This window comes from Salmo trutta, chromosome 29, assembly GCF_901001165.1.
Source record: "Salmo trutta chromosome 29, fSalTru1.1, whole genome shotgun sequence".
In the NCBI taxonomy this organism is placed as follows: Eukaryota; Metazoa; Chordata; class Actinopteri; order Salmoniformes; family Salmonidae; genus Salmo; species Salmo trutta.
This window is the reverse complement of record NC_042985.1, coordinates 44,011,416-44,037,390: the sequence shown is the minus strand read 5'-3', so window position 1 is coordinate 44,037,390 and position 25,975 is coordinate 44,011,416. Positions and strand designations below refer to the sequence as shown.

At 42.0% G+C, this 25,975-nt stretch overlaps 2 protein-coding genes across 2 annotated transcripts; one reads left to right on the top strand and one right to left on the bottom strand.

Annotated features, from left to right (window-relative positions):
* The first annotated feature begins 1,241 nt into the window (after positions 1 to 1,241).
* Positions 1,242 to 5,531, top strand: LOC115167672 (kazal-type serine protease inhibitor domain-containing protein 1). Its single transcript, XM_029722301.1, has 4 exons — positions 1,242 to 1,261; positions 3,663 to 3,823; positions 4,072 to 4,219; positions 4,366 to 5,531. Exons 2-4 carry the CDS (start codon positions 3,716 to 3,718, stop codon positions 4,452 to 4,454), a joined length of 345 nt encoding a protein of 114 aa, XP_029578161.1. The 5' UTR covers positions 1,242 to 1,261; positions 3,663 to 3,715; the 3' UTR covers positions 4,455 to 5,531.
* Positions 5,532 to 7,903: 2,372 nt separating this feature from the next.
* On the bottom strand, positions 7,904 to 25,135 carry dok2 (docking protein 2). The gene is made up of 5 exons (XM_029722300.1): positions 25,076 to 25,135; positions 17,607 to 17,915; positions 16,749 to 16,860; positions 9,735 to 9,910; positions 7,904 to 9,313 (listed from the first exon to the last, which is right to left on the bottom strand). Exons 1-5 carry the CDS (start codon positions 25,133 to 25,135, stop codon positions 8,321 to 8,323), a joined length of 1,650 nt encoding a protein of 549 aa, XP_029578160.1. The 3' UTR covers positions 7,904 to 8,320.
* Positions 25,136 to 25,975: the final 840 nt, after the last annotated feature.

The following is a 25,975-nucleotide window of genomic DNA, read 5'->3' as shown; positions in this document are numbered from 1 at the left end:
GCCACTATGGCCTATTTATTGCCTCACCCCCCTTATCCTACCTCATTTGCACACACTGTATATAGACTTTCTCTATTGTATTTATTGACTGTATGTTTGTTTATTCTATGTGTAACTCTGTGTTGTTGTATGTGTCGAACTGCTATGCTTTATCTTGGTCAGGTCGCAGTTGTAAATGACAACTTGTTCTCAACTAGCCTACCTGGTTAAATAAATGTCATTTAAGAAAAAAATTGAACAGCTTCACCTGGAATGCTTTTCCAACAGTCTTGAAGGAGTTCTCACATATACTGAGCACTTGTTGGCTGCTTTTCCTTCACTCTGCGGTTCAACTCATCCCAAATCATCTCAATTGGGTTGAAGTCTGTGATTGTAGAGGCCAGATCATCTGATACAGCACTCCATCACTCTCCTTCTTGGTCAAATATCCCTTACACAGCCTGAAGGTGGGTTAGGTCATTGTCCTTTTGAAAAACAAATGATATTACCACTAAGTGCAAACCAGATGGGATAGCGTTCGCTGCAGTATGCTGTGGTAGCCATGCTGGTTAAGTGTGCCTGAATTCTAAATAAATCACAGTCACCAGCAAAGCACCCCCACACCATAACATCTCCTCCATGCTTCACGGTGGGAACCACACAGGTGGAGATCATCTGCGTCTCACAAAAAACAGTCTAATGTCCATTGCTTTTGTGTTTCTTGGCCCATACAAGTCTCTTCTTCTTATTGGTGTCCTTTAGTAGTGGTTTCTTAGCAGCAATTTGACCATGACGGCCTGATTCACGCAGTCTCCTCTGAACAGTTGATGTTGAGATGTGAAGCATTTATTTGGGCTGCAATTTCTGAGGCTGGTAACTCTAATGAACTTATCCTCTGCAGCAGAGGTAACTGTGTCTTCCTTTCCTGTGGCGGTCTTCATGAGAGCCAGTTTCATCCATAGCGTTTGATAGTTTTTGCGACTGCATTTGAATAAACTTTCAAAGTTCTTGAAATGTTCCGTATTGACTGACCTTCATGTCTTAAAGTAAAAATGGACTGTCATTTCGCTTTGCTTATTTGAGCTGTTCTTGCCATAATATGGACTTAATAATATGGATATTTTACCAAATAGGGCTACCTTGTCACAGCACAACTGATTGGCTCAAACAAATTAACTTTTAACAAGGCACACGTGTTATTTCAAATACATTCCAGGTGACTATCTCATGAAGCTGGTTGAGAGAATTCCAAAACTGTGCAAAGCTGTCATCAAGGCAAAGGGTGGCTACTTTAAAGAATGTCAAATATAAAATCTAAAAAATATATAAATACTTTTTTGGTTACTACATGATTCCATTATGTTATTTCATAGTTTATGTCTTCACTATTATTCTACAATGTAGAAAATAGTAAAAATAAAGAAAAACCCTTGAATGAGTAGGTGTGTCCAAGCTTTTGACTGATACTGTGTGTATATGTCACGATCTTCGTTGTGTTGAGGAAAGGAGGACCAAAATGCAGCGGGATTGTGGACACTCATGTTTATTGAAGAAAACATGTAAAGCATCCACTTGAACAAAAAACAATACTTACAACGGTAACAGTTTTGCAGGCTATCCAAAAACGCAGTGCAAAATCAATCTCCCACAAAAGACAAACAAAAACACACCCTCATATATGGGACTCTCAATCAAAGGCAAATAGACAACACCTGCCTTCAATTGAGAGTCCCAACCCCAATGAACCCAAACATATAAACAGACACACTAGACTCAACATAGAATACGTGATGCTTGGCATTCTGGCCAAAGAGAATGCCAAGAGTGTGCAAAGCTGTCATCAAGGCAAAGGGTGAGAAAAAACAAACAATTTAATACATTTCGAATTCAGGCTGTTACACAACAAAATGTGGAAGAAGTCAAGGGGTATGAATACATTCTGAAGGTACTATGAACAAAGTGTACCATGACAATGGAAATGCTATATTCTGAATCAGTGGAGGATGGAGACAATTCCAGGCCTGTTTTTATATATTTTTTTAAATGGGGGGGGGGGGGGGGTCAATCTTCAATTGCTCTCCCCTAATTCAGAATTTATGATTTTCATAGCTTGGCTCAATAGCTATTGGCGAGAGAAAACCGAATATCTAATATAAAACTACTTTTCCCTGGGTCTGTGGGCGTTGCTATCAAATCATTGGTCATTATTACTGTATAGACCGATATCCTCCTGTTCCTTCTCTCACTGTTCTTGGGAATTGCTGGATGCTTTAAAACTTCATAATATTTTTCCTACATCTAGGCTACAATGCAGGTTTGTTGAATGACATTCTGTTTTTTGTTGTAAAGCACTGGGCTGTGCATTCTCAGCTATCTTCGGGAGAAATATTGTCCAACAGTTGTTGAACAACCCCAATCAAATCATTGGAATGTATTTGGAAGTATCATATCGGAAATGAAAGGATACACTTTGAAGTGGACTGTATAATGATTTTTAGACCTATGGTGGATTATATTTTTCTGCTAAAGTGCTATAACGAAAAGTGCTATAATTTTTTTTTATAGAAGACCAGCAGTCAGTCAAAATGCCATGGGAAATAATACTTTGCGGAATTATGCTTTTGCTGAACATGATAACTTGTGAAAGCTTCCCGAACAAGTTTGATGAGGACATTGACAAACGTATTGACCCATTAGATTACGTTATCGATCCATTAGATTATGATAGGTTTGAGGATCAGTTTGATAGAAATGTAACTGCTTGTGGTGAGTGCTCACCTGAATTGTGTCCCGTGGCACAAGAATGCAGGGCTGGGCTCATTTTGGACAGTTGTGGTTGCTGCCAAGAGTGTGGAAATCTAGAGGGGCAGACGTGTGATATTGGCGACTTTAATGTATTTTACGGTCTCTGTGGGACGGATCTTCAATGCAAAATTGACGATTTGGATGTTGGAGATGGAGAAGTTGCGGAGCCGCAGTGCGTCTGTCAATCGCAAGATGCACTTTGTGGTTCCGATGACAGAACATACATGAACATTTGTCAGTTTAAAGAAGCGTACTTCTCAAATTCAGCACTCAAGATAAAGCGCAAAGGTCCATGCAAAACAGGTAAATCGCTTATTATGATGCTATGGCTTTGATGTGCGCCTAGTGCTGTCTCAGTCAGTGTACATTTACTCATCAACAGTTATTGCTCATAAACCGTGATTAAATTGGAAGACAGTAGACAAAAGATTACTTGGGGAAACTAACATCATGGCCAAAACAGAAACAAAGCTTATTCAGTCAATCTGCCAGCGAAATAATCATTAACGTGATAATTTTGCATACAATACACACTTTATTGTTCCATGTAACACTTTGCCACGTTGGAAAAAAACCCGACACAGACCATGAGTCAGTCAGAAAGAGTGCATGAAATATGGATTAGGGCAAAGTGGTTTCCTGTCACCAGTCTTAGATTTTTCTGACAGAGTAGCAAGAGAACTCACTGAGACTGATCCAGAGGAATCTTTACTCCACCCCCAGGTTTGAGGATTTTGGGGCTGGCCTGTACTTTCCGCACAGGCATTGGGAAATATGTATTGTTTTAACCAGTTCCAGGAGTCAAGCTTGCTGCTCAGGAGCTGTGTGAGAGAGGAATTGGCTCGTAAACACCCCAACTCTACCTCTTCTTTTTTCAGTGCCGATCATCAAGGTCCCACCCCAGAACCTGGTGAATGTTACGGGTAGTAGCATGGTGTTCCTCTGTGAGGTCTTTGCCTTTCCAATGGCAATGATTGAATGGAAGAAGGATGGCAGAGACATTATTCTTCCAGGAGATGACCCACACATATCTGTCCAGGTGAACCATGTTTAGAGGCTTCAATCAATGCATCGAAAACCATCCTCTGCTGTTGCCTTAGTATATTATTTAATGTTTCCATCAACATGCATACTTCTTGGATGGTGCAGAAATATTGTGTGGATTAGGCATAGGTCCTTGGTATTTCATGTTATACATTGCGTCATAGAATTATGTACATTCATTCATTCAGTCCTAAACAGTAGGCTATGCTTAAACATGTCCTTTGTCTGCGCTGTGCTGGACAGTCTCGGGGTGGTCCCCTGAAGTATGAGCTCTCTAGCTGGCTGCAGATCGAGAAAGCTGGCCTCGCCGATGCTGGCACCTACCGCTGTGTCGCTCGGAACGAGCTCGGCAGTATCTCTGCAATGGCTGTGTTAGGAGTTCTAGGTCCAGGTACTGACAGTTCTAGAGACAGTTCTAGAGCTTTATTTCATTTTTCTTCAGCTGTCACACAAATCTCTCAAAATGACAGACGTGAGATTGACTCCTCTGGTTACGATGCTAGTGTAGGCTAATAACCCCATCTAATACTTTTTCAGAAGAGATGTCTGTCTACTTGACGGAGAATATGACGGAAATGATGGAGTATGGCAACTCGGAGAGAGAGTATGATGAGGATGACTACTAGTGATGTCCTCCGTTCTAAGGAATCAGCCCTCACTAACGGAAGTGCTGATGGCATCCTGAAAGTCTTCACAATTGTTGTAGTGTTACACATGCAGATTTTGTACAAACTGTTCAGCTTAACCCCATGTTTTCATCTCTACATGTGTAGTCAAGATGGTGAAAGTGAAGATGTGGATGTGATATATAACAAAAGCATAGGTGAATATGTGTGGAAGTTGATTATGGAAGCGACTGATCATTCCTGAATTCTATATTGTACACTATATAGTACTGAAAGCATAAGGAATGAATGTCTCTTTGTTCAAAAGCTGTTCAAACCCATTTTCCTTGTGACTATAAGTCTACATTCCAAACCATATAAATGGTGTCTTGCAGGAAAGTTGTCTTGTTACTGTCTGGTAAAAGGTTTAGCCATCCCCTCAGGATGAACCTGGCATGTGTGCATCCAATATGTGCAACTGGATGTACTCTATGTGGAATGTCTAGGTGCATTGTTGTGTCTCAGAACTGGAATGTACTTTTAGCTAGTTTATAGGTTTCCATCTATCGCTGTAATGCTTGGGCAGATGTGTCAGTAAGCCAAGCTCAGCTCTGGTCGTGGTGGAGAGAAGCCCACAGATGGTTTTAATGTTTTGTGCAGCTCAGACATGAAGAGAAACACCAACTCCTTTGTTCTTGTGTCAACAAGGTTCTATGCATTTCCTTTTATAAGAGATTATGGACTACCTTGTACTTGATCTAAATATAGCCATTCCTACTACATCTACGCAAAGGAAGCAACATCAGACTAAGAATATTATGAATATATTATGAATATGAATAAATAAATTATATTACAAAGATTTGTTATATTATGCTACTTCTGAATATTACAATATATCAAATAATCTCAAAGGGGAGATATGTTTTTCCAAATGATTTATGCTTTCATCTGGATAAAAAAAATCTGTATTGACAAATTAAATGTAAAATGCGTACATTTTGAAGCGATGATGGCTTACTACATACTGTTACTGGAGTGCATATTGCATTCCCAGAAGAAAGAAATATGCAATAAATGAAAAACAGTAATCACAAACAGTCTCTGCGTGCATTTGCGTGCCAAAGTCCCTTCAGCAACACTGACTGTTAAAGTAATTACAGTCATACGGGTGTAAATCAATGCCATGGTCTGGACCCCTACTCTTGAAATAACCAGATAATATCATTGTTTGTTTGCTTCCATTTTCTTTTGCTGTGTTATTTCAAGCAGAGCCCATCATTGGAGGAAAACCCCAGTCAAGGAGTAACTCCCCAACTCTTGGAATCCATTCATTTTTAACTGTATGGAAAACTTTTAGATATCAAGAGGATTGTTTGAGGCTCAGATGGGCATGGGGCTTTCAGTTCCCTCGAGCTCGTCTAATATCCTGTCCACTGAAAATACATTACTGGCAAAGGAGGAAAGCAAAAAAGTTTGAGGGAAGCAGTTCAGGTCTGCTTGAAACATAGCTACTTGGCTTGATTGACAGTCACAGACAGGACCAGGGTGGAAAACATAATAAACATTCAGGGCCTGTTTTATTTCAGAGCTATGTTTTAGTGATGCAAAGAAAGTTGGGAAATTGACATTCCTTGAAAGGTTGCAGGAATTAGGAGACAAAGCAAGAAAATATACAGGGCCTTGCAAAGGTATTCATCCCCCTTGGCGTTTTTCCTATTTTGTTGCATTACAACCTGTAATTTAAATTGATTTTTATTTGGATTTTATGTAATGGACATACACAAAAATAGTCCAAATTGGTGAAGTGAAATGAAAAAAATACTTGTTTTAGAAAATTCAAAAAAATTAACTGAAGAGTGGTGCATGCATGTGTATTCACCCCCTTTGCTATGAAGCCCCTAAATAAGATCTGGTGCAACCAATTACCTTCAGAAGTTACATAATTAATTAAATAAAGTCCACCTGTGTGCAATCAAAATGTCACATGATCTGTCACATGATCTCAGTATATATACACCTGTTCTGAATGGCCCCAGAGTCTGCAACACCACTAAGCAAGGGGCTCCACCAAGCAAGCGGCACCATGAAGACCAAGGAGCTCTCCAAACAGGTCAGGGACAAAGTTGAGGAGAAGTACAGATCAGGGTTGGGTTATAAAAAAATATCAGAAACTTTGAACATCCCACGGAGCACCATTAAATCCATTATTAAAAAAATGGAAAAAATATGGCACCACAACAAACATGCCATGAGAGGGCTGCCCACCAAAACTCACAGAACAGGCAAGGAGGGCATTAATCAGAGAGGCAACAAAGATACCAAAGATAACCCTGAAGGAGCTGCAAAGCTCCACAGCAGAGATTGTAGTATCTGTCCATAGGACTACTTTAAGCCATACACTCCAGAGCTGGGCTTTACGGAAGAGTGGGCAGAAAAAAGCAATTTCTTAAAGAAAAAACAAGCAAACATGTTTGGTGTTCACCAAAAGGCATGTGGGAGACTCCCCAAACATATGGAAGAAGATACTCTGGTCAGATGATACTTAAATTGAGCTTTTTGGCCATCAAGGAAAACGCTATGTCTGGCGCAAACCCAACACCTCCTATCACCCCGAGAACACCCTCCCCACAATGAAGCATGGTGGTGGCAGCATCATGCTGTGGGGATGTTTTTCATCGGCAGGGACTGGGAAATTGGTCAGAATTGAAGGAATGATAAATACAGAAAAATTCTTGAGGGACACCTGTTTCAGTCTTCAAGAGATTTGAGACTGGGACGGAGGTTCACCTTCCAGCAGGACAATGACCCTAAGCATACTGCTAAAGCAACACTCGAGTGGATTAAGGGGGAACATTTAAATGTCTTGGAATGGCCTATTCAAAGCCTAGACCTCAATCCAGACTTAAAGATTGAAGTGCACCAGCAGAACCCATCCAACTTGAAGGAGCTGGAGCAGTTTTGCCTTGAAGAATGCGCAAAAATCCCAGTGGCTAGATGTGCCAAGCTTATAGAGACATACCCCAAGAGACTTGCAGCTGTAATTGCTGCAAAAGGTGGCTCTACAAAGTATTGACTTTTGGGGGGGGGGGGGGGGGGTGAATACTTATGCACGCGGAAGTTTTCTGTTTTTTTGTCTTATTTCTTGTTTGTTTCACAATAAAAAATATTTTGCATCTTTAAAGTGGTAGGCATGTTGTGTAAATCAAATGATACAACCCCCCCCCAAAAATCAATTTTAATTCAAGGTTGTAAGGCAACAAAATAGGAAAAACGCCAAGGGGGTGAATACTTTCGCAAGCCAATGTACAATATACAGGATAATACAGGATTCCTCTGGGGCATGTTGTACTTCTACCACATAAAAAACATCAGGAAATACTTTCCCACAGATTCAAATAATGCAAATGTATTCCAGAACTTTTTACCCCTATTAATTATATTTTTTAAATAGATGCTGAGCAGACAGATTCAGTATCAAAATCCATAGGACTTAAATATCACATTTATTTTCAGATTTATGACAATTAAGTAACTTTTTTTTTACAAAACATCCTGCTTCAAAGATAAAAAGTACTTACAAAGAAAACTTGGAGTCAAGCTGTGTTGGTACCTCCTGCTGGCCAAAGACTGTAGAACAGCATACAGTGTAAAACATATATATGAGTTATTGTAGGTGTATTCAAGACCTTCACAGCAGAAATTGGGTATACGATAAACCACGACTAAAATAAAATATGTTGGGCATAGTGGTTTTATGACGCATCAGGGAACAGTAGTCAACAAACCTTGAGAAATCCTCTGAATTCAGTTTTACAATGGGCTCACATAGTATCCCAGACCTTTTCATGATGACATCTTTGGTGTGGGCGCCCTCTGTTTTCACATTAGTTCATTTTCACCCTCACGTTATCATACGGAGAGTTTTCTTCCTCTCCATGTTGGGGTGTATCTGGCGGAAAAGCTCTCTTAGGTGGCTTGGGGACAGCGTAGTCATCAACGTGAGGGTTGTATGGATACTCGTGGCCATTGGGGTCAGCTATGGTGCCCATGATTTTCCATGCATGACCTCTGACCTCCTCGGGGTCATCGTAAACAGAGGTGGGGCAGTTGGGCTCCAAAGCTATAGCTACAGCACAGCCCTCTGGCTCATCGTAGATGTGCTCTGCCTTCGTGTAGCTGACTTTAGTGCCCTCAGACCTCCTTAGGCCTGATCGGATGGCCGACTCATCAATGCTGTCGTAGAGGGGATCTGGAGCATCGTCCTCCTGGCAGCCTGACCTCTCACAGCCTTGCGGCTCCACCCCCAGGGGGAGGTGGACACTAAGCAGCATGTCCGCCATCAGGTTCTTGGCAATGGTGTCAAAGGGGAGAGAGTAGTCTGAGTCCTCGGAGGAGTGGTTGGGTCCAGCGCTGAGGCTGAGGGAGGGCTTATCCTCCTGCTGCCTCCTCTCCAGAGGCATGTTGATCTCAGAGTAGGTCTGACTCTCGCTGTTCATCAGAGGACAGCTGGAGATGTTCTTCACCTGGTTCTTGCAGGGAATGCCTCTGGTGTCCAGTGTCAGGCTCTTGACCCCGGTGAGGAGTTTCTCCATGGGGGCCTCCAATTTGGCCTGGGGGAGGTGTGGGGGAGAGGATCCGTCCCTCTGCAGGGCTTCATTGACGGTGCTGTAAACACCCGGCTCCCCTGCTGGCAGGAGCCTGGGCCCAGGGTCCATCTCCTGGCCTCCTGAGGCCTGTCGGAGGGGTGGGCCTGCACCCCTCTGGAGGTTGATGGCTGACTCCAAGGCCTGGAACAGCATGTTGCCCTGTTTGGTGTCAAACTCAAAGCTACCTTCACCAGAGTCACATCTGCGACCCGCTTCAAAGGAAAATGTCACCTGTAAAGAAATTTGTGTGAGATTGCTTAAGACTTCACTCTGAAGGAAAGTTTCTTACGTATAATTATCAGCTATTCACTCATAGGGAGAAACCTTGTTGTGCTTTATTTAAAGACTGTACTGTATTTGGGTCGCCTTTCTTTAACACTAAAATAATTGTCCTCAACTAGATTTGCAAAAACTTGGCCAAAATTCCTAGGTTTTCCAGAAGTCCCAGTAAGAAGATTAGTGAAATCAGGAGGGAAAAAGCGGGATATCCAGGAATCCCCCAACAAGGATTTCTTGAAAACCTTGGAATACTTGCAAAGTTACCGGAATTTTACAACCCTATCCTCAACCATTCCAAGAGAGATTTGTTGAGATTTTAGATGTTGTTGTGATTACTGGGCTTTTGTAGTTGACAGTTTGATGAGGATGTCACCTTGTCTCGTCCGAACCTCCGGAGGAAGCGGTAGGGCCAGGTGAAAAGAACCTCTCCTGACTTGGGCTCTTTGAGGAGGAGGCTGTCGAAGTCTGTCCGTAGAACACAGGGGCCTCTCAGCTTGCAGCGCTCTGCTGCCTCCGTCCTCCTCACCACCACCCTGAAGTCCTTCAATGCTGGGAAACAGACAGACAGGATGTAACAGACAGACAGTCTGGGAAACAGACAGACACTCTGCTCTAACTGAACGCAAACAGTATCACACTGACTCAAATTGCAGTGTCCTTATTACACATGGATTTTTACACCTAGTGATAAAAGTATGTAAACCCAAATACAGTTTTTATAGTATTTCAAAAGTGATATTGCATTGTGTTTGGTTGTCAATGCAACCAAATATCAACATATGAAGGAGGTGTATCTTTTGCTTGAATAGTTCCATCTGTGCCACTGACATAGTCTGGCTTTAATTCCAATGTGTCTACAAATTAATAATTGATATGTTCAGTGATGTAGTGGTAAAAAAAAGAATTCACTGAACGCCAGTGCAGTGAAAAAAGTCACTCTTCCTGTACTTTAAATGCATTTTTCTGCAAATTGTGGGTAAACTTGGCAAAAAAAAAAACGGGGGTAAAATGCGCTTACTTGCATTTTCCCTCCACTACACTACTGGATATGTTGGATCACGTCTCCATCTCAAACAAAAATCTAAGTTAAAGAATAGGACTAAATATAATCAATGTTTAAAAGCATTTTAAATGAAGTTTGATTTGATTTAGTCCTATTCTTTAACTTACATTCTTGGTTGATGGAGATGTGAATCCAACATACAAATTATTAGTTTCTACAAACTGTCCTTCAAATGTTGATATTTGTTTGCGTTGACATTATATACAAAGTTTGTCTATGTTGGAATTTGGTTACCATGATGACATACAGTGCCTTCAGAAAGTATTCACACCCCTTGACCCGTTGAGATTTTGTATCACTGGCCTACACTCAATTCCCCATTATGTCAAAGTGGAATTACACTTTAAGACATTTTTACAAATTAATAAAATATTCAAAGCTGAAATGTCTTGAGTCAGTAAGTATTCAACCTATTTGTTATGGCAAGCCTACATACATTCAGGAGTAAAAATGTGTTTAGCAAGTCACATAATACGTTCGACTCACTCTGTGTGCGATAACAGTGCTTAACATGATTTTTGAAAGACTACCTCATCTCTGTACATCACACATACAATTATCTGCAAGTTCCCTCAATTTGAGCAGTGAATTTCAAACACAGATTCAACCACAAAGACCAGGGAGGTTTTCCAATGCCTTGCAAAGAAAGGTACCTATTGGAAGATGGGTAAAAAAAAAAAAATCCGACATTGAGTATTCCTTTGAGCATGGTGAAGTTATTAATGATACTTTGGAGGGTGTATCAATACACCCAGTCACTACAAATATACAGGCATCCTTCCTAACTCAGTTGCCAGACAGGAAGTAAACCGCTGAGGGATTTCACCATGAGGCCAAAGGTGACTTTAAAACAGTTAGAGAGTTTAATGGTTGTGATAGGAGAAAACTGAGAATGGATGAATGAATACAAAGTGTTATGTTCGGGGAAAATCCAACACAACACATCACTGAGTACCACTCTTCATATATACAAGCATGGTGGTAGCTGCATCATGTTATGGGTATGCTTGTCATCAGCAAGGACTAGGGATTTTTTGGGGGGGATAAAATAAAACGGAATAGAGCTAAGCAGGAAAACCTGGTTCAGTCTACATTCCAACAGACACTGGGAGACAATTTCCCCTTTCAGCAGGACAATAACCTAAAGCACAACGCCAAATATACACTGGAGTTGCTTACCAAGATGACATTGAATGTTCCTGAGTAGCGTAGTTACAGTTTTGAGTTAAATCGGCTTGAAAATCTATGGCAAGACTTGAACATGGCTGTCTAGCAATGATCAACAACCAACTTGACAGAGCTTGAAGCATTTTTTTAATAATAATGTGCAAATATTGTACAATCCAGGTGTGCAAAGCTCTTAGAGACTTACCCAGAAAGACTCATCAGCTGTAATCGCTGCCAACGGTAATTCTAACATGTATTGTATTGACTCAGGGGTGTGAATACTACTGTAAATTACATTTCTGTATTTCATTTTTTATACATTTGCAATTTGAAATTTTCTAAAAACATGTTTTCACATTGTCATTATGGCGTATTGTGTGTAAATGGAGGACCCAAAAAAATCTATTTAATGAATTTTGAAATCAGACTCTAACACAATAAAATGTGGAATAAGTCAAGGGATATGAATACTTTCTAAAGGCACTGTAATCCTGTTGTTGAAATTTCACTGTCAAAACAAAAGTTTACGTTGATTCATTTTTTCAAATACAATGTATTTTCCACATAGATTCAATGTCACAATATGTTGACAAATTACGTTGAAATAACATTGATTCAACCAGTTTGTGCCGAGTGGGCAGTGTCCAAAAACTGGGTCTACATTGAAGGTTGTGGGTCTTCCAGCAGGACAACAACCCCAAACAAACATAGAAAAGCAGCCAGAAATGTTTAAGAAGAAGTGCTGGACTGTTTTGGAGTGGCCAGCGAAGAGTCCAGATCTGAATCACATCTAAAAGCTATAACGAGATCTGAAAACAGCAGTTGGTGGAGGGCATCCCTCAAATTTGGAAGAATTAGAGCAGTTTGTTGTTAAGAAGTGGGGCAAATTGTCAGTATAACGGTGCAGCAAGCTCATTGATGGCTACAAGAAGTGTTCGTCTGCAGTTATCTTGGTCAAAGGCTGCACAACCAAGTACTAGCCCGGGAGTGCCAATAATTTTGTCCATGCCATGTGTCTTTATTTTCTCAAATAAAAATGTAAATTGTAATTGTAATTCTTCAATTTTGAAAATCCAATAACAAGTTTTATTTAATAAAAAAAAAGTTGTTTTAGAAGAAATAGTGAATTATTTAAGAAAAGTGCAAGTGTGACAATATATTTGGCCGCAACTGTACAGTACAGAGTTAAACAACACCAGACTCTCTGTCATGTCCTAGCATATTGTACTGCAGGCTAACTGATTTCCCAAAGAATTCCAGTTGTAAAGTGATCATTCCAGTGCTGGAAAAAAAACACTGCTACTGTGGTTCCCATGATGAATGAAACAAGCCAAATTACAGTCGGTGCAATGAACATAAGCTATGGGGGAGAGCACTGCACTTTTTCAGTTGCTCTGTGGGAGGGAGATCAAATCCCAGTCACAGCCAGAGGCATATGACTCCTGTTTTCCATTCACTTGGATAACAGTCTTTAAGTGAGAGAAAAGTGGAATGCATTCTTATGACCAATCCTAGACCTACACAGAGCCATGTATTTAGAATCTAACTTTGGCCTGAATGCCAAGCGTCACATCTGTAGGAAACCTGGCACCATCCCTACAGTGAAGCATGGTGGTGGCAGCATCATACATCATGCTTTGTCATTATGGGGTATTGTGAGAAGAAAAAAACGATTGAATCAATTTTAGAATAAGGCTGTAACCTAACAAAATGTGGAAAAATTCAAGGGGTCTGAATACATTCTGAAGGTACTGTACGTACGTACATTTTCCAAATCCCTTTAGAGAGAGCTAATATAATGGGAGTTTGAATATACTGTAGATCAGACTCACAATGTGTTAGCATGGTTTCAAAGAAAATACTCTCCACTCATGGATGAAACGGATGAAAACCGACACTTGTGAAAACCTGTCACATCCATCACTATTCCTTCCCTTTAGGGTGCCTTCATACCAAAATGCATGAAACCCCCCAGTTAGCACAGTGGATCTGAGCCGATTCCGGCTGAGAGTAGGGGCACTCGGCTTACTTATTACTCATGTGGCCTGAGTATTACTTATGGCTAGGATGCGGGGATTGAGCTTGGGCCGATTCCGGTGTGAGTTATCTGGCCCATATGTATTACTTGGGGCTCGGGCTGATTGCAGTGAGAGTTATCTGGCCCAAATGTATAACTTGGGGCTCGGGACAATTGGGGCTACTCTCTGGCAGATGATTACACATGCTTTATATAATTAACATTTAATTATTTATTTTTCCATATTTTGTCATTGTTTCTGTGTCCCATCGCACTGTAGCAACTCCTGTGGCGGGCCAGGCACATGCACACTGACACGTTCACCAAGTGTATGGTGTTTCCTTCAACACAAAATGTTTTGTTTGTGGATGGGTATAATTTGTATGTATAAAATTAATAATAGTAATATTTAAAATTACTAAATCGGGTAATTTTGTATACATTTATTTAAATTTGCATCGGGCCGCTTCTGGGTGGATTCTGGTAAGATGCCAGCAAAGTCGGCTGAATTCCGGTTGACGGAAACGGCCCGATGTACTTGGGCCGATTCTGAGCAGTCATTCATTTTGATTCCGGGCCGAGTCTGACACCCGTTTCCGGGCCGATTCAATCAGTTCTGGCCCCCCGGAAGAGGGCCGCTTCTGGGCCGATTCCTCATTGCTAGCTGGGACATGTCAAACGCAGTGGTTTAGTAGGGTGGGGAGAAATAATTAGCAAGAAACGGTGTTCTACATTTTTTATTGGTTGTGACGGACATATCTTGGCAACTTTTGTGATTGACAGCACACCACAACCCTAGGCCCTCCCCCAACGCATTGCTCTCATTGAAAACCATTGGGTTGCTGCATTTTTTTACAGATCCGTTTGTCTCGTTTGAAAGCACGCTTGACTGAGCTGATCTTCACTGTAGCGTCTTTGAGCAGCACCTGAGAGAGAGACTATGTAACAGAGCTGAGCAGAGCAGCATGTTTGTAAAATGTGTCTTAGGAAGCCACAGACATATTGCTGCACTGAGTAGAGGATGTTTCGTTGAGAAGATGTACTGGCATGTAACCTCTCAGCACTTCCTCAACCAACAAAAAGAGAGAAGGGCCTATTGACTTCCTGTTGCATCCAAGCCCTATATGACAGAAATACCCTGTTCTTAAAATAAACTCGCTGACTTCTCTATACAGTAGCTCAGCTCCACCTCTTTGCCATTGGTGGATGAGCCTAAACCACTAAACCAGTTTCTCACCAGAATTTATTTAAAAAAAAAATGTTCCGTTCTACATTGCCTTCAGGTCATGTGATACTTTGCCGTCTGTCTGTAGGTCTATTTGGAGGCACATTGAACTAAGCGTGGCCCTGTAAAATGCTATGGATAAGTGTTTTGGTTTTTGGGTTCATTTCTTCCCAGGTGCTTGGTTCAGAAAGTTGAGGTTGAGGAGTTGCTTCCTCTGCCTGGTGCACCACATGCGTTTGCTGTTTGTTTATAAGAGGTATGCGATTGCATGACTGAAAATGGCACATGAAATAAAAAAAACGGAGAATTCATAATGGACACAGTCACTGCAGACATTTCAACTCAAGGTGCCACGACTACTACATATACTGTGAAATGCTGATAGAAAAACATCTTTTTGAAGCCCAAGCACTACTTTCACATTATAAAACTATGCTTGCTTTGGCTCATACAGTATCTGCCTACAATCAGCTCAGTGGAGATATGCCTATTCATATCACACACAGAGATCCTGTTACATTTTTGTAATCCTACAGTAAATACCATAAACAATCTGAATCAGAGTGTGTGTTCTACCCTCAGAACGATACACTGGTTGCAGGCCTGTCAGCTGAAAGTTGCATGCTGAAGTTGTTAAGCTTGTGATCTCAAACGCAGGCTCTGGTTTACCTCACTTGCATCTACTAATAATTGACTGCACATAGGTTACAGCCACTCAGAAATAGAGATACTGGTATACTTAACCCAAATCACTGCCACAATGCTGTAGCTATTACGATGTTGCTGCTAAGGACATATCTGGTTCTAGTTTTTATCAACAAGGAACTAATGACAGTTGTAGACAAGAATATCCAAGATCCAGGATGAGAAAAACATAGCTAAAAACCGGACACAGATTAAGTCTTTGATTAAAAAGCATGCTCAATGGAGAATATCCATTGAAATAGCTTTTTAGTCCAGGACTTATCTATGTCCGAGAAGTCAGTCCTAAATGTTGTTGATTGAAAGGATGTGATATTTAACAGATCAAATGTATATGTCAAAAGTAATGTATTTGCCTCATTGCACTTTTAAAACATAGAGGGAACAGAAAACAGTAGAGAACAGGATGTAACTGACTTCTGACTGATAAGTAAGTGGTCAATGTGCAAACATGCGGACACTGATGGTGCAATGCTCGTTAACCACAAGACAGGAAAATATGTCACAATTTTCCACTATGTATAACAGTCAAAATAAGACAGAGATGTACACAATGTGTCTGTGTGGAAGAGGCCACAGAAAATATATTACAAAATGCAGTTTGGTTTTATATTATATATTGACATTTATATTTTATTTTATTTTATATACTGTATAGTCAAGTTTTTGAACATATGCCTCAAATAGAAAATATAAAGAAGCACTTCCTCTATTCAAATTAGTCCTGTTACTGTAATGCTCCTATGTACACAACCCAATATGACTTACTTATTTAAAGCCCTAGGTTCTTCAACTTGAGCTCTGTATACACTCCAGTATACACTCCAGTAACTGATCAGAGTGGTGATGAGTTGAGTTACGTCAGGCACCTTTATCCTCTAATTACAAGACATTAGATGAATGTCAAAGAACAGTGTTCCATGACCTGAAAGAGCTCAGGGCTGTATTAAATACAGTGGGCCACAGCAAGTGCTACGTATGTAGACATACAGTATAAGTGACACTTTTCTCTGCAGTTATTTTAGAATGTCCTGTGTGTGTGTGTGTGTGTGTGTGTGTGTGTGTGTGTGTGTGTGTGTGTGTGTGTGTGTGTGTGTGTGTGTGTGTGTGTGTGTGTGTGTGCGTGTGAGTGCTTGCATGCATGCAAGGGTGTATGTGTCTTGCTAAATACAATTATTTCATTTTCCTTCATGGGGTAAATAGCAAGACTTACCACTGTCTCTTCTGCTGTACAGAGAGTTGTCCTCCATCCCCATTTCTGCAGCATCTGCCTTTGATCGCTGCATACTGTTACGTTTCATCCCTCCTTTCTCACCCCAGTTCATCTGCATTGGTCAAATATACCATCATAAACATACAGTGAACGTCAACATTTCCACATATTGGAAGAAGAAAACAGACTGCAGGGCCTTGGAATGTTTGTATTGTTGGTTGTGCTTGTGCGTAATAATAACAGTGTTCACTTGTGTACTTAGCAGTGTTCACTTGTGTACTTAGCAGTGTTCACTTGTGTACTAAGCACTAGATCTGTACCAGCTGTTTCACCAGTGTTAGTTGGATGATGGATAATGTGGGCTAGCTACTGCTTTGGCACTGTTTTTGTCCTCCTGAATTGTATTTTGCTAATACAAAGCATATAAGGGAGAGACTGTTAACTAAGTTCAAAACACAAGCTGAGTGAGCCATTACTCTTCAGCAGTCAGCTAAAAACATTTAAAATTAGTGGGTTTTCTTGGTAAACCCTGCTACTGTTTTTCATCACATGATGGTAGAGTCAACACACAGAAGCCAGTGTGTGACAGAGTATTTTTTTTATAGCATAACAGTTTTGAGTTCCTGAGTTATCTGCTTGCTTTTCAAAACTATTTTGAACTGTAATGTCATATCTGTTGTCATAAGTGTAATGCCATATTTTGCTGTATGCATGTTTACAGTATATCAGTTATGATTTAGGTCCCCAGTCCTATGTTGAACTGTACATGAATTGGACATGCAGCATCATATAAAGTGTGATCCCTCTACTTTTAAGCAGAATCAAACCTGACAGAACAAGGGATCTGACTGAACGTACAGGGAATGCAATTTCACACAGTTTCTGTGTCCAGTCGTCCAGCTCGACCATCTCCGCAGCAAACACAAAAAGTTTGTCTGCAGTCTCCACATGGAACTGGCCACAGTCTTTCGGGGAGCCCTCCATGTCCACCTCTGACACCCGGATACAGTCGCTTAGCTTGATCACCTTCTTGCTCTCCTGCTGCTTGCGGAGGTTTTTGTCTGATTTCTCCAGGGTGCTCGCACCATCTTTGCATTCAAAGAACTCCAAGCGTGAGATGGAGCAGGTACTCTCCCTGTACAGGATCGACCAGACCTTTTTCCATTTCTGTAGGGGAGTAGACAAAGCATGGGGTCAGACAGCAACAGAGGCACAGAAGGTGTCACGGTTGTCTTCGTCCTCTGACGAGATAACGAAATCGTCATCGGAAAATGTGGACCAATACGCAGCAGGTTCGTGAATGCTCATCTTGATTTTTATTCACTACAAAAATGAACATACAAAAATAACAAAATACGAACAACTAACAGTCTGTCAAAGCATAGTGCTTACACAGAACAATCACCCACAAAACACAAACACAAACACACCCTCATTTATGAGACTCTCAATCAAAGGCAGATAGAAAACACCTGCCTTCAACTGAGAGTCCCAACACCAATTCACCAGACATAGAAACAGACATACTAGACTCCACATAGAACTACCTAGACATAAACCAAAACCCGGACATACTAAATCAAACACCCTTTACACAAACACACCACCCCGAACCACATAAAACAAATACCCTCTGTCACGCCCTGACCAAACTACAAAACAATTAACCTTATATACTGGCCAGGACGTGACAGTACCCCCCCCTTAAAGGTGCTACCCCAGAAGCACCTTAACACAAAAAAAATTACCCCCAAACAATACCCAAAAGAAAATTCCCCCTTACTAAAGGGAGGGAAGGGAGGGTGGCTGCCGTCAACGACGGCACTGTGCTACACCCCCCCCTCCCCAACCCACCTATCTTGGAGGCGGCTCAGGTTCTGGCCGTTCCAGGCAGTCTGGGTAGTCTGGAGGTTCGGGGCAGTCTGGGCAGTCTATCAGCTCTGGGCGGTCAGGGCAGTCTGTCAGCTCCGGCAGGTCAGGGCAGTCTGTCAGCTCCGGCAGGTCAGGGCAGTCTGTCAGCTCCGGCAGGTCAGGGCAGTCTGTCAGCTCCGGCAGGTCAGGGCAGTCTGTCAGCTCCGGCAGGTCAGGGCAGTCTGTCAGCTCCGGCAGGTCAGGGCAGTCTGTCAGCTCCGGCAGGTCAGGGCAGTCTGTCAGCTCCGGCAGGTCAGGGCAGTCTGTCAGCTCCGGCAGGTCAGGGCAGACTGGCCACTCCGGCAGTTCAGGGCAGACTGGCCACTCCGGCAGTTCAGGGCAGTCTGGCCACTCCGGCAGGTCAGGGCAGTCTGGCCACTCCGGCAGGTCAGGGCAGTCTGGCCACTCCGGCAGTTCAGGGCAGTCTGGCCACTCCGGCAGTTCAGGGCAGTCTGGCCACTCCGGCAGTTCAGGGCAGTCTGGCCACTCCGGCAGTTCAGGGCAGTTTGGCCACTCCGGCAGTTCAGGGCAGTCTGGCCACTCCGGCAGTTCAGGGCAGTCTGGCCACTCCGGCAGTTCAGGGCAGTCTGGCCACTCCGGCAGTTCAGGGCAGTCTGGCCACTCCGGCAGTTCAGGGCAGTCTGGCCACTCCGGCAGTTCAGGGCAGTCTGGCCACTCCGGCAGTTCAGGGCAGTCTGGCCACTCCGGCAGTTCAGGGCAGTCTGGCCACTCCGGCAGTTCAGCGCAGTCTGGCCACTCCGGCAGTTCAGCGCAGTCTGGCCACTCCGGCAGTTCAGCGCAGTCTGGCCACTCCGGCAGTTCAGCGCAGTCTGACCACTCCGGCAGTTCAGCGCAGTCTGACCACTCCGGCGACTGTTGACTGACGGGCAGCTCCGACGACTGTTGACTGACGGGCAGCTCCGACGACTGTTGACTGACGGGCAGCTCCGACGACTGTTGACTGACGGGCAGCTCCGACGACTGTTGACTGACGGGCAGCTCCGACGACTGTTGACTGACGGGCAGCTCCGACGACTGTTGACTGACGGGCAGCTCCGACGACTGTTGACTGACGGGCAGCTCCGACGACTGTTGACTGGCGGGCAGCTCCGACGACTGTTGACTGGCGGGCAGCTCCGACGACTGTTGACTGGCGGGCAGCTCCGACGACTGTTGACTGGCGGGCAGCTCCGACGACTGTTGACTGGCGGGCAGCTCCGACGACTGTTGACTGGCGGGCAGCTCCGACGACTGTTGACTGGCGAGGCTGGGGACACGCACCTTGGGCTTGGTGCGGGGTGCTGGTACTGGGCGTACCAGATTGGAGACACGTACCTCAGGGCTAGTGCGGGGAGCTGGCCTGGGGCTCCATCCTTGCCCCTCTTCACAGCCCTTGTGCCCCCCCCCAAAAATTTCTTGGGGCTGCCTCTCGGGTTCCCTTAACTCTTCCATAGCCCTGGACACGAACATCCTTAAATCTGCCCACGTCCATCCATCCATGCTGTTCTCCTGCTGCTTGGTCCTTTGGTGGTGGGTGATTCTGTCACGGTTGTCTTCGTCCTCTGACGAGATAACGAAATCGTCATCGGAAAATGTGGACCAATACGCAGCAGGTTCGTGAATGCTCATCTTGATTTTTATTCACTACAAAAATGAACATACAAAAATAACAAAATACGAACAACTAACAGTCTGTCAAAGCATAGTGCTTACACAGAACAATCACCCACAAAACACAAACACAAACACACCCTCATTTATGAGACTCTCAATCAAAGGCAGATAGAAAACACCTGCCTTCAACTGAGAGTCCCAACACCAATTCACCAGACATAGAAACAGACATACTAGACTCCACATAGAACTACCTAGACATAAACCAAAACCCGGACATACTAAATCAAACACCCTTTACACAAACACACCACCCCGAACCACATAAAACAAATACCCTCTGTCACGCCCTGACCAAACTACAAAACAATTAACCTTATATACTGGCCAGGACGTGACAGAAGGCCAATATTCATATTTTAAGGGATGTCTCTGCGTGTTTCATGAGGCTACTGTAAACCCTATTACTAGTTTCACTTCCTATAGCCTGGAATAGGTTTGACAGTATCCAACTGGTTCAGCAGGTGAAAAGAGGAAGATAAAGTGAATCTACCATTCTGAATCCATTGTCAACACTGCTCTTCATATGGCATTGCTCAATACTGTGGAGGGGAAAAACTTGGATGCTTTGCTCTGTGAAGTCCCTTTAAAAAACTAAATATTTTGCAATACTACAAAGAAATGCGATTGATTTAGTCTACCACAGTGGAGATGGGTTATGCAGATTGGCTGCTACTGCTGCTATTGCACCATTAAAACAAAACCCTCTATGGGGAATTTCGAGACTGGTCTGAGACCCGCAATACTACTCCTGAAGCTAATACAAACACGTCAGGAAAGTCTAGACTGACAGGAAATTGACCTTAACTATAGGTTATTCCCCCTGGTTTAACTAAACAAACTCCTTAATCTACATAAGTCTCTGGTACTGAACTATGGAAATCTTTAGCTTTACCACATAAAAGTTATTGGTTGCTGTTTGTCTTTATAACTGGATAAATACCGCTGGTGATTCCAACAGATGACTATCTCAAGGCAAACGTCTCATGAAGAGATTGAAAACTGTGAAAAAATAAATATGTGTGTAGAAGAGAGAAATAGTAATTGCATCTTTTTGTAGTAACTAACTCTGCCATGGGGAAATGAATGTCATTTTTGTAGGTGCTTTGGATAAATGCCGAAAATAAGGTCTGTGGTTAAGACAGGCTTAGGAGATCTTATACGTTTTGTTCTGAGATCATTTTCATCAGCTAATGTAACTTTTTGTGAATTTTGAAGCATTTATGTCAATTAAAAAAAGCACATAACATGACCTTTATGAATTATGAAGGCTTTAACTTGCTGATATTATCTCATAAATCAAAACGTATAAGATCTCCTCAGCCTATGTTAACCTCAGACCTTATTTTCAGCGTTTATCACAAAATCCTATTCTTTCCCCATTCATTTTCACCATAGGGATGACTGAACGAACCAGAGGTAACTAATTTCCGAATTCTAGGACTACAAGCTGGCAAAGTCTGGACAACACAGCAGGGTATTTAACACTCTCTCTTCAGTCATGTGTGGCAACATCATTATACTGTCTTTCTTGATGAGCGTTAACAATATTCTACAAAACAATCAAGTTGATTCAAAGTATTATTATTAAGTAACTGGTTCCACAGCCATTTTTTATTTACTGAACTTTACTCAAGTGTTACCAGAACTAGAAAATAATTGTTGGCCCAAAAATTCTGTCAATTTAAAACTACAGTTGAAGTCGGAAGTTTACATACACTTAGGTTGGAGTCATTAAAACTCGTTTTTCAACCACTCCAAAAATTTCTTGTTAACAAACTATAGTTTTGGAAAGTCAGTTAGGACATCTACTTTGTGCATGACACAAGTAATTTTTCCAACAATTGTTTACAGACAGATTATTTCACTGTATCACAATTCCAGTGGGTCAGAAGTTTACATACACCAAATTGACTGTGCCTTTAAACAACTTGTAAAATTCCAGAAAATGATTTCATGGCATTAGAAGCTTCTGATAGGCTAATTGACATCATTTGAGTCAATTGGAGGTGTATTTGTGAATGTATTTCAAGGCCTAACTTCAAACTCAGTGCCTCCTTGCTTGACATCATGGGAAAATCAAAAGAAATCAGCCAAGACTTCAGACATTTTTTTTAGACCTCCACAAGTCTGGCTCATTCTTGTGAGCAATTTCCAAACGCCTGAAGGTACCACATTCATCTGTACAAACAATAGTACGCAAGTATAAACACCATGGGACCATGCAGCCGTCATACCGCTCAGGAAGGAGACGCTTTCTGTCTCCTAGAGATGAACGTACTTTGGTACGAAAAGTGCAAATCAATCCCAGAACAACAGCAAAGGACCTTGTGAAGATGCTGGAGGAAACAGGTACAAAAGTAGCTTAATCCACAGTAAAAACGAGTCCTATATCGACATAACTTGAAAGGCCGCTCAGCAAGGAAGAAGACACTGCTCCAAAACCGCCATAAAAAAGCCAGACTACGGTTTGCAACTGCACATGGGGACAAAGATCGTACTTTTTGGAGAAATGTCCTCTGGTCTGATGAAACAAAAATAGAACTGTTTGGTCATAATGACCATCGCTATGTTTTGAGGAAAAAGGGGGAGGCTTGCAAGCCGAAGAATACCATCCCAACCGTGAAGCACGGGGGTGGCAACATCATGTTGTGGGGGTGCTTTGCTGCAGGAGGGACTGGTGCACTTCACAAAATAGATGGCATCATGAGGAAGGAAAATTATGTGGAAATATTGTATCAAGACATCAGTCAGGAAGTTAAAGCTTGGTCACAAAGGGGTCTTCCAAATGGACAATGACCCCAAGCATACTTCCAAAGTTGTGGCAAAATGGCTTAAGGACATCAATGTCAAGGTATTGGAGAGGCCATCACAAAGCCCTGACCTCAATCCTATAGAAAATTTGTTGGCAGAACTGAAAAAGCGCGTGCGAGCAAGGAGGCCTACAAACATGACTCAGTTACACCAGCTCTGTCAGGAGGAATGGGCCAAAATTAACCCAACTTATTGTGGGAAGCTTGTGGAAGGCTACCTGAAATGTTTGACCCAAGTTAAACAATTGAAAGGCAATGCTACCAAATGATAATTTGTTTGATTTATTTATTCGATTTTTTATTTAACTTTATTTAACCAGGTAGGCCAGTTGAGAACAAGTTCTCATTTACAACTGCGACCTTGCCAAGATAAAGCAAAACAGTGCGACACAAACAACAACACAGAGTTACACATGGAATAAACAAACGTACAGTCAATAACACAATAGAAAAAGTCTATATACAGTGTGTGCAAATGGCGTGAGGAGGTAAGGCAATAAATAGGCCATAGTAGCAATGTAATTACAATTTAGCAAATTAACATTGGAGTGAGAGATGTGCAGATCATGATGTGCAGATGATGAAGTAGAAATACTGGTGCATGGAAGAGCAAAAAAGTAAATAAAAACAATATGGGGATGAGGTAGGTAGATTGGATGGGCTATTTACAGATGGTTTGTGTACAGCTGCAGCGATCGGTAAGCTGCTCAAATAGGTGATGCTTAAAGTTAATGAGGGAGATATAAGTCTCCAACTTCAGCGATTTTTGAAATTCGTTCCAGTCATTGGCAGCAGAGAACTGGAAGGAAAGGCGGCCAAAGTAGGTGTTGGTGTTGGCTTTGGGGATGACCAGTGAGCTATACCTGCTGGAGCGCGTGCTACGGGTGGATGTTGTTATGGTGACCAGTGAGCTGAGGTAAGGCGGAGCTTTACCTAGCAAAAACGTATAGATGACCTGGAGCCAGTGGTGATCGTAACTGAACAAAAACTGGGAATTTTTACTAGGATTAAATGTCAGGAATTGTGAAAAACTGAGTTTAAATGTATTCGGCTAAGGTGTATGTAAACTTCCTACTTCAACTGTATGTGTTTGCTCAACTTGTCTCATATGTTCATTCAACTATAAATTATTATTTTGGCATCAAAACTAAAAAAGGCTGTGCAACTGGTTACACACACACAAAGTGCTTTTAACTTTCATATTGTACACACTTTGACATACATGATTACATTGTGCATGCTCATTTATATAGTAATTATATTATTCAACATGTTCTAACCTGGGATTTGAACTCACATGGCATTTAGATCTTCCTGCTATGCCACCATGTATGTCAATTATCAGTTCATCTGACTATTCTCTCATCATTGTTTTGATTTACTTATTTCAGCAATTTTGCGCTTTTCTGTATAGTTGTATAATGTTGGTGGGGCATATTACTCTGTTTTAATGTTAAAAACACTGTGTGTTTGTATAGCTAATTCCACAGCTTTTTTTAGGTTAATTTGTAGTTTAATGAACATATGAGGCAATTTGAGCAAACACATAATTTTAAGTTGGCTGAATTTTTGCCTTCGTTTTCTCAAGTTTGGCCCAACAATTTTTTTGTTCAGGTAACACTTGGACCAAAAAGTGGAGTAAACCAAAAAAAGGCTGTGGAACCATTTACTAAATAATAAATACTTGAAACAACTAGATTGTTTGTTTTACAGTGTAGATGATTTCCCAACCTCAATCAATTAGCAGCTGTTTCTTACATGATAACAATACCACTAATTAGATTGATAGATGACTCATGCTCATGATATCGAGAAGGCAGAAGCCATTGAGTTTATGTGTGTGAGTAAGCAACACATATTAATATAGTGTGTTCAGGCCACACAGAGACTCTGAGGAGAGTGCCACAAAGGAGCTGTGGCAGATCTTACCTTGCCAAACCTATGTTGCTGTAAGTAGAGCATTCCTTTCTTCCTGATGTCCTCCTCCATGGTGTACCAGCTCTGTTGCCCCTACTCCTCTCCACTTTTATCTCTGTTCAACACGACGCCCTGCTTGTGGTATCTATCTACAAATGACGCAAACCCCTCAAGTTCCCTGTCATGTTGACTTCCTGTATGCGCAGCTGCATCACAGAACACAGCAGTTCAGTACTAAAACACTGTGTGTGTGTGTGTGGTACATTTTTGTCATTTAGCAGACGCTGTTGTCCAGAGCGACTTAAAGGAGCAATTAGAGTTAAGTGTCTTGCTCATGGGCACATCAACGATTTTTCACCTAGTCGGCTCAGGGATTCGAAACAGCAACCTTCGATTACTGGCCCAACTCTTTTAACCACTAGGCTACTTGCCACCCTGTGTGTGTGTGTGTGTGTGTGTGTGTGTGTGTGTGTGTGTGTGTGTGTGTGTGTGTGTGTGTGTGTGTGTGTGTGTGTGTGTGTGTGTGTGTGTGTGTGTGTGTGTGTGTGTGTGTGTGTGTGTGTGTGTGTGTGTGTGTGTGTGTGTGTGTGTGTGTGTGTGTGTGTGGCCTTTTGGTGTGTGAACCTCTTGTTTCTCAATCACAAGAGACACAATTGTTTTGAATGTTACATATTACATGTTTTGCATGTTCCATAAAAAAAATATCAAGAGTACGATATATGTACAAGTGCCACCTTTCATAAGTAAAATATAATTGGTGTAGCAGGATGGCTCAAAAAAATTGAATAATCTTATAGCCTTATTGGTATAGGCTACATTTAGTAAATTCTGTACAATTATTTTCATTTCACAACCCGTCTGACTTTGTGGCCAAATTATTGCATCCTTCCTGTGTCAATTTTCCATCATCTA